The sequence below is a fragment of the Panicum hallii genome, chromosome 6 (assembly GCF_002211085.1).
Source record: "Panicum hallii strain FIL2 chromosome 6, PHallii_v3.1, whole genome shotgun sequence".
Taxonomy (NCBI): Eukaryota; Viridiplantae; Streptophyta; class Magnoliopsida; order Poales; family Poaceae; genus Panicum; species Panicum hallii.
In genome coordinates, this window is record NC_038047.1 from 19,838,222 (window position 1) to 19,854,189 (window position 15,968).

The window sequence follows — 15,968 nt, forward strand, 5'->3', positions numbered from 1 at the left end:
CAGATGAACGCCCGAGAGGAGGACCTCCATGAACGACGGAGGAGCGCTGCAACAGACTTCCTGGAGGGAGGGGAATCGACACTCCACCTCTGAGCCTTGGAATGGCCAGCGATGGCGTGGAAAGGGGTGGAAGGAACCGTTCTAAAGGGAGAAACACCTTGCACTAGGGGAGAGAGGGCTGCTGACCGGCAGGCAATCGCGACCTTGGGGGTGGCCGCCGGGCCCGGAGTGGATGCTGGCATGGGGCTGGTGGTGAGGGAGGCGCCGGGACGCGGGTTGGGGGTGGGGGGGAGATCGGAGTGGAGGAGACGAGAGCCATCTGGCTAGAGAATGAGTCCAATCATTTATTGTCTGCAATATGAGATTTTGTAAAGGATTGATCATGAAATATACCTCCATGCTGCATATGTTCATTGATTATATCTCTATCTATTTCTAAAGTGCGGATCAATTTCTTGGTCCATCGTTGATTTTGGTTCATTATACTTCTCATGGAATGCGGAACTGAAAGCGGATAGAGCTCGTGTTGGGATTGAAGTCTCCTCTGACATGTAACTGAGGTCGCCTTATCTTACTCTTGTAAATAGCAAGCTGACTTAGACATAGGCATGCAAGCATGGATTACACTATCAAGGAGGAAGTACCCATCGAGTTGAGGAAGGTGAAAGACGAAGGCAAGCGTGGATTACCTTAAGGAGGATGTACCCATAACAACGCACGAGCATAGAAAATATAACAGAAAAAATTGTGTATCTAGTGCCGAAAGCTCCCACACAAAGTGGGGTCCGGGTTCGTAAGGAGGCTAATTCAAGCTGTGACCTCCATTCCACAAGTAGAGTTGCTCTACCACTGCGTAATACCCACCTTTTCTATATATATCAAAGTTTTTTTAGAAAGGATATATATTGAAGCTTGGGGACATCTGAATGTTGAGATGTGACTTATGTCTGTTATTGTGTGATAGATCTGTTTTAGATGGATCTTTTATTGCCGGTCTAAAAGAAAAAAAAAAGCTTCAGATGCCTCTTTCTTAGTGGCTTCATTCTTGCCTTGAATTTTTTGACACCTACAACTACAAAGTTAGTGACACAAATCATGCTATGTCTACCAGCCATTTTATGTTACCTTTACATATTTTTTTAATATTACTATTAATTTACTCTTGCTAAATCCTCGTGCCTATATTTTCTTTTCCACCGCTACATTAAGTTTTTACATTATGTGCCGCGCAATGCCTCAAATGGCTGCGTTTTTCAGCCATGCAATCAATGTTATTAATTATTATTTACCTTTTAGGACTTTTTACCCATTGCTACTACTCAGTTAATACTAATGATGTAGGAATTTTATATTAGAAACCTAGAATAATGGTTGTTTCTTTACAGAGGCATCTTCCTAGAAAATGCTACTAAAGGCATCCACTTACATGTTGTAGAACCTGCTATCTATTTTTTGTATCTGATTTAATTTATTTCCACAGGCTGCTATAGTTGCATCTTTCTCAAAGTTGATTGTACAAGATCTGAGGAAACTCATCCCACCTGAGTTCTATCCATCATGGGTTTCATTCACACAAAAGCAGAAGTTGAGTTTTTGCTTATTCTTGCCGCAGACCTTTATGTTCTTGAATACTAAAGATATTGATACTCTTGGTTTTTATTTTGTACAGCTGAAATGGCTGAATCAGGAGTTTGTAAAAATCTGGCCATTTGTCAATGAGGTACCAACATTTACAGGATCTTTCAGTATTCCACACACTTGATGTTAACTGAATTCTTTTACACCTGATGAATTTGGTTATCGATTATGGACGTAATAATGAAGACAAATGTGGTTTTTGTAGGCTGCATCAGAACTGATAAAAACTTCTGTGGAGCCTGTTTTTGAGCAGTACAAGTCATTCATTTTGGCCTCCCTACATTTCTCAAAGTTGACACTTGGTACCGTTGCCCCTCAGTTTATTGGTATGGCCTCTTTGGTCTTCGCAGAACTTTGGATTTTTTTCATTATTTATTTAAATTTTTATCAGTGGCCTTCATTTTTAGTACTATTGTGGAGCTTTCTTATATGTACTATTGTACAAATTATGTTCTTTGTTCTATACTCTGTAATTATTTTTTTAACTGTAAGCACTAAACTAAAGCAGATAGACTGACCTCTATTTTCTTAATCAATAGTAAATATACATTGGCATAGATCAGTTATTGTTTGTTTTTTCTCGAATACGCAGGAGAGCTGTGTATCATTGTATTAAGAAGAGAATGATCTAATTACAAAATCCATGTCACCACCTTGTATCAGCGTGATGATTGACCAGTATAGAAAGGACCTGACCTAGGAGCAAAAGACCACACTAAAACACACCTAGGTAACCCTTCCTAGCCCCAGACTAGCAAGGCCCTTAGCTCCCCCTACTAGCCACAAGTGAGATTCATCTTTGAAGACTTGTAGAGCAGTCTAGATGCTTGGAGCAGATCCATCAAACACACAAGAGTTTCTGTGCTTCCAAAGGATCCATGCTCCAAGAATGACAAGAGAGTTGAAGGCCTTTTCTGTGTTGCTTTTGTACTTTCCTTGCTGACTTCCTCCACCAATCTGCAAAGGAATTAGTTCGATGGCTAGGCACCGGGTATTGTTTGTCAATCAAACCTGGAGATGGTATAGTATCAATCAGTTAGGCTAAGTATTTTTTTTCTCAAATATGCTGCATATCATTACATTAAGAGAGGAAGAGTTAGGCCAAAACAGCCATACAACACATATGCACCCAAAAACACACCACCAACCCCCATTCACTGGGGATTTATAGAATTACATTTGCACCAATAACCAGCTAACATCATGACCAACTGGGCTATCATTCCAACTCCTAGTCAGGGAGCGCGATAGCGACCACTGTACTCAGCCCTTTGGCACCTGCAAGCATCCAGAGTTCAGCCTCCTCTCGCACACTCAGGAGGGCTCTATCGACCCTAGCCCCATTGAACACAGCATCATTCCTCGCCTTGCAAATGGTCCATGCTCCTAGCATGACCAAGTTGTAAGCACGCGCGTGCACCAATGCTCATTCTGTGACATGCCTGCTGCCACCACAAATAGAAATCAGCACTGTTGGATTGAGGCGTGATATCATGAAATCCAAAACAACTTCATATCCGATGCCAAAACTGCCAGGCAAATACACACACCGAGAGAAGGTGATTGATTATCCTCTTCAGGCTCACAAAGAGGACAATGTTCTGGATGGAAAAGGCCCCCGGCGTGCAAGGCTGTCTGCTGTCCAACAACGATTATGGGCAACTAGCCACAGGAAAAACTTGCATTTCCTTGGAGCCCAAGTCCCCAATATCGGATTGCTCGGCTCAAAATAAATGGACCCATTGAAGAACGCCTCATCAGCTGATTTGGTAGTGAACTAACCTGAAGCCTCTAAGCACCATTTATGAACATCCTCAACATCCAATTGACCTCCCGTACCAAGTCCCAAATGTCCAAGTACTCAGAGAGAATTGCGACTGAGTAATGGCTCTAGATGTCCTCAAGCCACTGTTGTTGGTCAAGGCTTCCTGGACATTTCGCTTGCTGGCTCTCCTTTTGGGAACACAAGCGAAGAGTAGAGGAACCAGCACCTTGATGGAACATCCATTTAACCATTTGTCTGTCCAAAATTTTGTGTTTGCTCCATTACCAACTTCTGATTGAATAGCAGTAGCAAAAAGAGACTTGGCACAGGTATGAACTGGAGCTGGGAGAGCACTCCATGGCCTCTCTGGTTTTGTTTTGCCTAGCCATAGCCATCTAACTCTGAGAGCCCAACTGAAGCGCTGCAGGTTCAAAATACCAAGACCTCCAAGCTCCTTAAGCCTATTGACCTTAGGCCATGCTATCAAGCAATGCCATCCGTTAGCTTCTTTCCTACCCCCCGCCATAGAAAATTTTGACGGATTTTGTCAATGGCCTTGAACACCAAGGGGAAAGGTCCATGGCAGTAGCAACATAATCATCATAGCTGTGAGAACATGTTGATCTAGTGTGGCCCTTCCCGCCTGGTTCAATATATCTACCTTCCACCCTTGGAGTTTCTCTGCAATTCTATCAATGAGTGGTTGGCATTGTACTCGGGTCAATTTTCTGATGGAGAGAGGGATCCCTAGATATTTGCAAGGAAATTCCTGAATCTCACAAGGGAGATGAGCTTGCACTACTATCAAATCATTCTCAGAGTACTGAATGGGCAATACACTATTGTTCTGTATATTTGTCTTTAGGCCAGTACCCAAGCGCAAATAGCTGCAACAAATCTTCAACCACAAGCAAGACTGTGGCAACCGGGCGAAGAAACATAACCACATCGTCCGCATAAGAAGATACTCGGTGATGGATGTTCCTCGTAGCCAGCAGATGTATTAGCCCCTCACTATTGGCTTTCTCAACCATGCAGTTTAACAAGTCCATGACCAAGATAAAGAGCATAGGTGATAGGGGATCACCTTGCTTTAACCCACATTGATGAAATAGTACCTCTCGTGGGATGCCATTAAGGAGTACCCGAGTAGATCATGAACCAAGAATTTTGCTAATTAAATCCCGACATCTAGGGCCAAAACCCCTTCTTCGTAGGATCTCCAACACAAAGGGCCAAGATACGGAGTCAAAGGCCTTACATATGTCAAGCTTCAAAAGGATCCGAGGATGCTTCTGGTGATGAGGAAATTTGGCTGTCTGTTGGACTATTTCGTTGTCATGAATACAGCGGCCCTTAACAAATGCACTCTGATTAGCGGACACCATTCCACTGAGCTTGCTTGCCAGCCGGTTAGCTATTAGTTTAGTAACTAGTTTGGCTAAGCTGTGAATGAGGCTGATAGGGCGAAAGTCCTTGACCAGTACAATGTCCTCTTTCTTGGGTAAGAGAGTTGGAAGGGCTGTGTTGAGAAGATGCAAATTCCTGAAATTTCCACATTGTACTGCTGCAAGGGCTGCCATCACATCTGGCTTGATGATAGTCCAGCACATCTTATAGAAGCGACAAGTAAAGCCATTTGGTCCCGGTGCCTTGTCACAGGGTAGGTGTTTGATAGTGTTCCACACCTCCTTCTCACTGAAGGGCAACTCGAGATTAGATAGATCATGTTGGTTAAGCTCCAAATTGTCCAAGTTGATAGAGATATCTTTCTGTTCAGCAGTGCCCAGGAGTTTGTCATAGAACATGAAAATTTCACTAGGTTTGTCCTCGTGGCTAGTGAGCACCTGGTCTTCTGAAATTAACATTGATATAACTTTTTTCTTCCTATGGTGTGCTTGAGTTTGAAAGTGGGTGGTGTTACCATCTCCATCCTTTAGCCATCCAATCCTTGATCTGACTCGAGCCATCGTTCATTGCAGGGAACTCAAAGCAAGTGAGTGTTTCTTAAAAGCACGCAGCAGCCACAACTCACTGTTAGATAATAGCCAATTATCTTGCACAATCTTGAACATGTAGATAATTTCCTTGGCTAGGGCGAGCTATGTTTTGATGTGACCAATTTTCTTCTGATTCCAACTCTGTAGGGCTCTGGTAAGAGCCTTAAGCTTCAAAGATAAAGTTTCCTGTAGAGAGAACCGCACCACAACTGAGTTCCAAGCTTCAGGGACCATCTCCTGAAATCCCTCAAGTCGAAGCCAAAAGGATTCAAAGTTGAACCTGCCTTTACCAGGCAGTAGATCGGCTAGCCCTAAGATAATGGGGACAATGATTAGGTCCTGTTTGGCAGAGCTCTCAGAACAGCTTCTAGGCTGAATCCCGGAGAAGCTCTGCCAAATATTTTTTGAGAGAAGTGATTCTATACCAATTCTGTGGAGTGATTTTCTGAAATAAACTAAGAATTTGGGAGCTGAAAAAAGTAGCTTCTCCTGATTTACTTCTCACACTAGATCTATTTTTTATAAAGTTAATCTTAGATAATCTCAATAAACAGTTGGGGAACTCATTGTCCATTCCACTTAACAAATACCCTACGAAGCTTAGAGTTGGGGACGTCCCTCCCCCACTCTTGGTGAAGTTGCAACCAGTAAGAGGCCAAGTATTATTTTGTATATATTAGTAATGTATAGTTGTTGTATCTGACTTGACTTGTACTCCATCTCGTGTCCGACTATACATATGAAAGGTCACCAAACCCTAAGGGCTTGTGATGTTTGCCATCTCTTTCTGTCTCTCCATGTGGTGATACTAATACTGGTTTTACCCTACTTTCTTCCACTCCCCTAGCTCTTCGGCCATGCCACGACTTCCATCACATCGCCACATATCTGAGTTTACCTGCACATGAACCTGTGCAAATAGCTTCCTTTATGGAAGAAGGAAATAGAGGAAGCAATTAATGAAAAGTAATACACTTAGTAATTAGTCTAGACTCCTTATATTAAAATCATCTTTACTATCTTTTATGAAATAACCTCTCGGGGAAATACAATTGCGAAAAATTTGATCTTGCAAGAGAATATTCTTGAGATAATTACTGAAATCAGTTGTTTGTTGCAGGGGATAGGAGACATTGATCAAAATATAGTTGGCACCAACATTTGTCTACACTCATTGCTCTCCCTGATTTCAAATACTTATTTTTGTTTTAAGTGGCAAAGGAAAATATAAAATGCATGCTCTTAGATTGATCTTTGCTGAATTACTTGATTATATCATGTGTTGATTTTCAATTTTTTGTCTTTATTTTTTAGTAAAAACTGAAGTAAATTATGCATAAGGACATGTACATTTTGCATGAATGTGGGTCCTAATGGCATGTGTAGCCGCCATTGACGTACCTATACACCTCTTTGTCACCAATTGGCACCCCTAGTTTTCCCTAAATTAACAATACATGAGAGTTACTGTTGTATCCTACATGTTTTTTCTGTGATCCCACTGACGGGCTGGTTGTGTTAGATAATTTGTTCTACTAGTCGGTCTGTATATTTTTCTGTACTTTGTATTGCCATTTTATGCAGGCGGAGAGAATCCTCATTTTTCTTTTCCGATTAGTGACAGATGATTTTTTTTTCAGGAGTTGAAATCTTGGAGAGTGATGATTCTGCCATCACCATGGAACTCGAGTTGCAATGGGATGGCAATCCCAATATAGTACTTGACATCCAAACGACACTTGGAATTTCTCTTCCTGTACAGGTATTTACTGCAGTTATAGCATGAATTGAAATATACTAAGGTGTATTGTAATGGTCTTTTTTTTGGATGTTTACTATTGTTTCCCTTCACTTATTACAAATTTATATTTATGTCTATGTACTATGATTGACTTCACTTGCTCTTTATCCACTTCTATAGAGTCTACTTCAACGATATCATTCTCTATGATTACTTCACATGATATATGGTGATATATGTTTGATCATATGTACTCACAGTGATACCCTACAATGTTAGTTTTTTTGGCATCCTAACTATAATCTTTCTTTTGATTACAAATAATTCTAAAAATATTTCATCTGTGACATAAAAATTACACAAGTATGTTTGCTATCGGAAGTAATTCGCTATGATAATTTATTTTGTAATGACGTCCTTAATCATAGGTAAAAAGTTCTTAAATGCTAAAACATAACATCATTTGTAGGAGAAACTGTCTTTGCCATCAAAATATCCCATGATAAACAAAATAGTACCACTTTGACAGGTTAAATTTAATACTTCTTTTCTTAAATGCGCAAGAGAACTGCGCATCAATATATTAAGTAGAAGAAAAAGGGGAGGTAAGACCCCCCAATACAAAAAAGCTACAAGGTTTGAGGGTCTGTAGCACGCCCTGAAACACACTAAAAACTGTATGTCTTTCTAAGGAAACAACTGTATGTCTTTCTAAGGAAACAAAGCAGGACCAGACCACTAGATTGAGAAAATTAGGAGGTAGGAGCTAGGGCGAGGAGATGAGCAACTCCTCGAGCCCCTGCTAAATTTAATGCTGCAAGATCATCAGAACCACACGACCACCTGGTTAGCCTGCCAAGTGTTAAACGATGCCCTATCCATGTCATGTCTTTGCCACCAAATCATCCTCTTGCTGGTGATTATATGTTTTCCGTCCAATACATCAACCATCCCACAAGACCCTGACTAGCTTTGGCTTGGCAACCCTTCTTTGCCCCTACTATTCTCCTACCCTTGTGTCCAGGTTGGTTGCACGGATGACTAGGTAGTTTCCGAAAGTGTGATAGTAGTCCTGGTGCCTTGATCGCTATTAGAAGTTCGCTATTAGAAGTTAACTAGGGTGGATGGAAGAAAATTAGAGGATTGCTAATGGATGAACGAATTTAAGTGGACAATAAAAAAATATTTTCTTGCTTAATTGTGAAAGTTGCGTGGGCTCTTGTATAGATCCCATCATTGATCCCGTGAATTATGTCAGACAAGGAAACATCCTGACACATGAAGCAGATCTTCCCTAACTCTCCTAATTCTCTTCCCGGAGGTGCCTTCCTTATCTTTTGTCGTTCTATTGTTCATGTCTCCCTTTTCCCTTCTTGATAGTATTGCTTTCAACAAGATTTTGCAAAATAGCTTGGGATTGTGGATGTCTTTTACAATTGGCAAGCTGAAACAAACAAGCAGCTTCTCACCCCCGGATTGTAACAATGTACGAGCCAGATTGTTACAAGTCAACAATCTGCTCCGCCGAGCAGAACCACTGTCCTTGCACCTTACTTTGGCCCTATTTGGAACAGCGTTCACCAGACGTGCAGCAGGGAGAAGCGAGAATTAGCATCAGAGCCGCATTCGCGTTTTTGGGCAGCACCAGTTTAAACCCCCTTCATTTCCAGTGATGCGCGGTGGACGCAGCCTGTTCGGTGGGGTTTTTCTGCTTTTCTACGCCAAAAGAGCCCCCAACACGGTTCCAAACAGGGGCGGAGGACCCGGTATGGCGAGGTGCGCTCGCCATACCCTGATTTTTCATCTAACTATCCAGTCCTGGCTGTGGCTTCAAGCCAGCCGCCATGAATGCATCTGCCCGAGCTGCATGCGAGTGGAAGAGATGCAGGAAAAAGAAAGCAACGAACTGTTATTTTGTTTCCTAGTTTCGTAGGCCGCCCATGTCATTGCTGCTGGCCTGCTTGGCCTAGCCTAGGACCAAACTGTGGCCCTGAATGCCGGCCGCCGGCCGTACGGCTCAATCTAGGATAGGGTTCCATCAGAAATTCAGAATTCAGACTAGTATCGATTCACCATCCCAGCGAGACATGGCCATGGACAACTGGTGAAGGATTCAATGTGAGATAGATTTGCACGCGTGCTGCGTAGCAAGGCCTGCAGCTGCACATGCGGCAGATGGCCAAGGTTTGCGGTGACGGTAGATATAAGCGAAGCACCATGTAGTGATGCAGGCATTAAGAGGTACAAATTACAAAATGCATTTTTTATATCACCAATTCTATTCAAAATTATGTGCTCTTTGTTTCATATTTTAGTGAATCCATGGTGATGAGGTGTAAATTTGAGGAATTTTTGACCTAGGGCTAAATTGTCTATGATGAGCTTTTCAGCCAAGGGCAAAATTATCTGTGCGACTATACAAACTTCACCACACCTTTATGTTGCTTACAGTTTTACGTGTTGTGCTTATTTCTGCCACGGTCCTGCCAAAGGCTTGGTGGCCCTTTAAGCCAGTAGAAGCTAGCTGATTACAGGTAGAGGTAATTATTTATTTAACAGGTGCAAATGTAAAACCGAACAGTAAAGTCTTTGGTAACAAACTCATTTCTTCTTAATGCAATGGTATTTAGTTCATGAGAAAAAAGAACGAAATAGTTGTACTCATGCTGATGTGATTTGAAGAACTAAAAACATATTTGGTGCTCTAATTGATCAGAAATAGTGTTTTCTTTTCTTTGTGTCTCTTGTTCGGTTTCATCTCTACACCCCTACATGCTTGGGAATAAAAGGCTTTGTTGTCATTATTATTGCTATTGTTGTTGTAATTGATCTGCATATTACATTTGTTGTCCATTTGAGGATCATTGAAGGAAAAATCTTGTCAAAATTGTCTGAGATGCCGCAGTTGGTATATGCTTGATGTCGTGTAGAAAAATAGTTTTTGATTATGGTTTAATTATATAGTGTATCAAGTATATGTCTGTGAACTTTTCTTTGTTTAGGTGAAAAATATTGGATTCACAGGAGTACTTCGGCTCGTATTCAAACCTCTGGTGGCTGATTTCCCTTGTTTTGGAGCTGTTTGTTGTTCTTTAAGGGAGAAGGTGCCGCAATTTCTTTCAGCTGTAGTGATCTTTAAAATCCTAGAAATGATGCTAGTATATTGTATGATTGGCATTAGTCTAACTGCAGAGCAAGGTGGAATTTACCCTCAAGGTTATTGGCGGTGAAATGACAGCTATTCCAGGGATCTCTGATGCAATTGAGGTTTTTTTTAATACATCATCAGCTGTGGTTTTAGCATATAATTCTGCACATTACATTGTTGAACAATTCAAAGGACAATACATGACACTAAAGGATACGCTAACACGGCCAATTACATTTGATGAACAATTCAGGGGACCATACGTGATACTATCGAGGATACACTGACATGGCCAAATCGCATAATTGTTCCCATTATACCTGGAGATTATAGGTAATTCACATCACAATTTATCTGGTAGTATGTATGCTTGTCATCGATCGGATCATTCAGTGTATGTTCATTCTTTCAGTGACCTGGAGCTGAAACCTGTTGGGGTATTAGAAGTAAAACTTGTGGAAGCTAGGGACCTCAAGAACAAGGATCTTGTGGGAAAGTCGGACCCTTTTGCTGTGCTATACATACGTCCATTGGGTGAGAAAACAAAGAACAGCAAAACAATTGTAAGTGGATCACTTTGTCTTATTTAAGGTAGATGAATGGGGCATCCTGACTTTATTCTTCTGCAGAACAATGATTTGAACCCCATCTGGAATGAGCACTATGAATTTGTAGTGGAGGACATGTCTACACAACACCTGACTGTAAAAGTTTATGATGATGAAGGGCTCCAACCATCAGAGATCATTGGTTGTGCTCGAGTAGACTTAGCTGATCTACAACCAGGAAAAGTGAAGGATTTATGGTTAGATCTTGTGAAGGATTTGGAAATTCAATGGGACAAAAAACCTCGTGGTCAGGTCAGTTGATGCAGTTAGCATGTTTTTTCCTTGTTTTCATATAGGTTACTAATATGTGAGTGATGAACATTTGAGGGGTGTGGTGTGGGGTGGGGTCGTTGAGGGGTGGGATGCGCAAATTTTTAGGACCTCTGTGTAGTATTGCAATCCAAAGCCAGAAATCAGACTCAGTGACACACTGTTCCTACTTTAGATCACGAGGAAATGAGCCCAAAGCTTAGCCAAAGCCATTTAAATGTCCAGGGAATATAAATCACTATTATCTGATCGTATAACTCGCCATGGAGTAGCTTCACATGGTGCCATTGAGGGCATGCTAAGCAGTGGGTAGGACGGAGGCTATGGCTTGTGGGCAGCCAAACACGCGACGCCTCACCACCTGACCAACCAGCGGACTTTCTATAGCTTTCGAGCACACTGGCGGCGGTGGTGCGTGCACGCATATGGCCGTACATAATCATTAGGTATATAACTAGTTAGGCAGAAAAGACACTGCTCCTACTATCACTTTTCCATTTTAAAACTGGAGAAATGATGAAAGTATTCCTAAATCCAGCCAAACAATATTTTGACTAGCCACTTATCCTGAAAACTTGTTAGATGGGCAAACAGATCATAGCTGATATTGTTGAGGCTACTGCCAGCTTTCTTACTACTCCCTTTGTTGCAAATTATTGGTCGTTTTGGCTTTTCAAGATAAATAACTTTTGCTGTGGATCTAGATCGATGTTATGTCTATACACATAGTAAAAAAACTATGTATCTAAAAAATCAAAATAGCTTATAAGTTGGAATTGAGAGAATATTTTGTTACGAGGCCATCTTCAAACTGGGCTAAGTGTTATCATGTCATGTATTCTCAAAACAGTTTGGTCACTTAGGCATTTTGAGCTAGATTAAAAATAAAAAATGACATCCTTTAGTTGACACTTCGTACATGTGTTCGATGTTGTATACACCTTCAATTGATGGTATGCGTTCATAAGGATTCTGATCAGAATCGAAACTTTGCAATTTCAGATGGTAATTGCTATGGCGGTCCGTTGTCATCTATTCCACAAATTTTTGAACTAGTTAATAGTAAATGGAGTTCAAAATGGTTGATATTTATGATATCCAAAACCAGACCACACTACCGAACTTTATCCTAGCTTTATCTCCCACCGACAAAAAAATTTGGGTGGTGGGCTAAGCTAAAGAAAATATTTCAGCCCAATAACAGGCCCAATCCAATTGGCATGGCATTTTTAGTGAAAAGACTATTCATGCTTCACGTACGTGGATAGTTGATTTCCAAGCTCTCCTATCTAAGGACAAAATCTCTAGGTACATTCCACTCTTTATGCCCCTTTTTATTGTCTTATCCTAGGTCAAGTTCTCTTGACCCCTCTATCTCCTTAATATTATTGTCTCGCCATAGAACTTCGCTAGGCAGTGGTGCCTCTTGAGGTTTCCGTTGGACAGCGGCCAAATATTTTATGCATAAACTCACCGGAATGGTAATTAATGAAATGGGCATTGATTGCCTTCAGCTTGTGGACTAACTCAAAAATCATAATTGTAGTCAAGGTTAAAAAGATGAAGTAAAGGTTAAAAAGATGAAGTAACCGGTTTTAAGCATTCATATGTTTAAATAATTATTTGCTTGCTTAATTCTTATAACAGATTGCATTGTAACTCGCTAAAATTGTACATTTTTAGCACTTGCCTCTCTAAATTTGCAAGTTATTTTTTTGGCTCTCTAAACTTGCCAGATCATTGGATATTTCATCATAAAAAGAGAAAATATAAGTCTCTCATTTCGTCCTTTCTGTCTTTTTTCTATCTGATTCTCTCTCTTGCGGTTGGGCCTAAGCAGGCAACAAAATTATGAGCAGTACTTCCTTTTTTTTGAGCAGAATTATTTCATTCCATTAGACCGTCGGCACGGTAAGATCACCGGCCACCAGTTCCACAACGCCAGGCGGTACACCCTCCCAAAAGAGGTTGGTACCAGCTGAGCTATTACAACCAAGCGCTGGTAATTCATGCGCGACACGATTACAAGACCGGTAACAATTATTAAAGGAAACGGAAATGAAGCTGGACGCTGCCACCGTCTTGATCTACCACACAATTCTTCCTAGAGCAGATAGCCTGAAGCTGTCATTCTGCATAGCAAGCTTCACCAGCATGGAGTCTATTTCCAGGGTCACTCGCCCCATTCCCGCCTCAACAGCCATTCGAACTCCCTCCCTGGCTGCCAACAGCTCTGCGTGGAAAGCATCCATCGCATGCCTTATATTACCAGCGCTTGCTCTCACCACCACACCTCCTGAATTTCTGATAACAGCTCCCCACCCGCCCTGGCCAGTGTCAGGTTTGAATGCGCCATCCACATTTATCTTCAAAACACCATCATTTGGCCGGTTCCATCCTTCTTCCCTCCTCTGGCTCTTGTTCACCTGTTCATGCTGTTCCTTCAGAAGTTCCTCAGCATAAGGTTGGACCGAGAGGCCCAGTTCAATCATGCTCCTCCCTCTCTCCCTTCCCTCACATTGTTTCTTTCTCTCCACCAATGATACAGCAGGATGCACACTCTCATCTTTTGCTTCTGCTCCATCTCCAACAGCATGCAAATTAGTTCCTCAACTGAATGGGTTTGTACCAGCCTCACCCGGATTTCCTCCAATCCTATCTTCCTCCATAGTTTCTTCACATTCTTGCACTTTAGAAACAGATGAGCCCCGTCCTCGTCCAGTCTGTTGCACATGACACATCTACTATCCAGCTCCATACCCCTGCTCTTCAGATTCATGTGAACTGCCAAGCTGTTATGGGCCAAACGCCAAAGGAAATGACTGACTTTTCCTGGACATTTCAAAGCCCACAGCCCCTTCCAATGTTCTGCCTGCATATTACCTCTAGCTGAGCTTTCCTGAACACCTCTTACTGAGTGTCTTCTCTTCACCTCCATAAGCACTTTGTAGGCCGATTTCACTGAGAAAATTCCTTTCCTGTCGTAGTGCCAAGCTACGCAATCATCTAGCTCTGTGTGTATTGGTAATGCTAGGATCAGCCTCGCATCTTCTTCACTGAAAGTCTGCTCCACAAGTTGTGCATCCCACCCCCCAGTCACCGGACTGATCAAAACCTCCACTTTTTGAACCAAATTTCTTCCCCTTGGCAACACCGGTAGCCTCGTCCATTGTTTTGGGATCCACGGATCCTGCCAGATTCTAATAGACTCGCCATTTCCCACTCTCCAAATTATTCCTTTTTTCAACACGTCAATGCCTTTGAGAATGCTTCTCCAGGAGTATGACATCCCAGATTTTGGAACAGCTTTCAGAACATCACCCCCAGGAAGTATTTTTCTCTTAAAACCTATGCACATAGCGATTCTTTATTTTGGACAAGGCGCCAACCCTGTTTTGCTAGCATGGCCAAGTTGAAAGAGTGCATGTTTTTGAAACCCAACCTTCCCTCACACTTCGGCCTCATCAATTTCTCCCATTTGATCCAATGCATCTTCTTCTCTTTATCCTGGCTACTCCACCAGTATTGACAAATCATGGCACTGATATCATCGCATAGCTCTTTTGTTATCTCGAAGCAGCCCATGGCATAAGTTGGAATACCTTGAGCAACTGCTTTGATTAACACCTCTTTCCCAGCATTTGACAAAGTTTTCTCCTTCCACCCTTGTATCCTTTTCCAAATCCGGTCTTTCAAGTATTCAAACGCCTTCTTCTTTGATTTACCAATAAAAACTGGTAACCCCAAATATCTCTCGTTTGTTGTCTCTCTAGGAATATTTGGAGCCTGCATCACCTCCTGTTTGCTTCCCTGGCTAGCATTACCACTAAACATGACAACAGTCTTGCCCTTGTTGATCATCTGCTCAGAACAAAGTTCATACACGGAGAGTATACTCTGTAAGTTCTGTGCTTCCTCCCCGTTTGCACGAAAGGCAATTAAAGAATCATCGGCAAACAGCAGATGTGAAACACTTGGTGCACCATGGCAGATTTTCACGCCACCAATCTAGCCCTCCTCCTCAGCTCTCTTCAGCAAGCCAGAGAAAGCTTCTGCACACAGCAGAAAAAGATAGGGAGACAAAGGGTCTCCTTACCGAAGACCACGCTCCAAAATAAAGATTTCAGACAGTTCCCCATTCACCCACACTTTATAAGTGACCGTTGTTACATAGGTCATTATCAGTTGCACCCATCTATGATTGAAGCCCAATTTCTGCATCATCTGTTGCAAGAAACCCCACTCCACTCTATCGTATGCCTTGCTCATGTCGAGTTTTACAGCTGCATAACTTGTATTCCCCCTTCTGTTCCCTCTCATATAATGTGTCAGTTCATATGCTATCAGAATATTATCGGAGATCAGTCTATACCGGGGACGAAGGCACTTTGCGCATCAGAAATAACATCTGGAAGCACCACCTTCAATCTGTTAGCAAGGACCTTAGGCACCAACTTATAAATCACATTGCACAGGCTTTTTGGACGTAGCTCTTTCACACTTTCCGGCTTCTGCACTTTTGGGATCAAGACAATAGTAGTGGCATTCCACTCCGCTGGCATTTCTTCCCCATCAAGAACCCGCAGTACCTCCACAACTTTGTCCCCCACTGTCAACCAGAACTTTTTGTAGAACAGCGCAGGCATCCCGTCTGGCCCCGGTGCCTTGAGATCTCCAATAGCATCCAGAGCTAATTTCTACTCCTCCCTTGTGAAAGGCGCCAGGAGAAGTTCATTCATCGCGCTAGTAACCTTTGCCTCAACAGTATTAAGGACCTACTGAGTGTTACCTTGCGCAC

At 42.1% G+C, this 15,968-nt stretch overlaps 1 protein-coding gene across 4 annotated transcripts in view; it reads left to right on the forward strand.

Moving 5' to 3' along the window:
- Positions 1 to 15,968, forward strand: part of LOC112896988 (synaptotagmin-5-like) — a 52,629-nt gene that overhangs the window by 9,066 nt on the left and 27,595 nt on the right. For 3 of the 4 annotated variants that reach the window (XM_025965142.1, XM_025965139.1, XM_025965140.1), the window contains exons 2-10: positions 1,481 to 1,585; positions 1,670 to 1,720; positions 1,844 to 1,964; positions 7,044 to 7,165; positions 10,147 to 10,248; positions 10,337 to 10,411; positions 10,546 to 10,625; positions 10,705 to 10,855; positions 10,922 to 11,152. In XM_025965142.1, coding sequence (XP_025820927.1) covers positions 1,481 to 1,585; positions 1,670 to 1,720; positions 1,844 to 1,964; positions 7,044 to 7,165; positions 10,147 to 10,248; positions 10,337 to 10,411; positions 10,546 to 10,625; positions 10,705 to 10,855; positions 10,922 to 11,152 — 1,038 coding nt within the window. The other variant, XR_003229565.1, reaches the window with a different exon arrangement.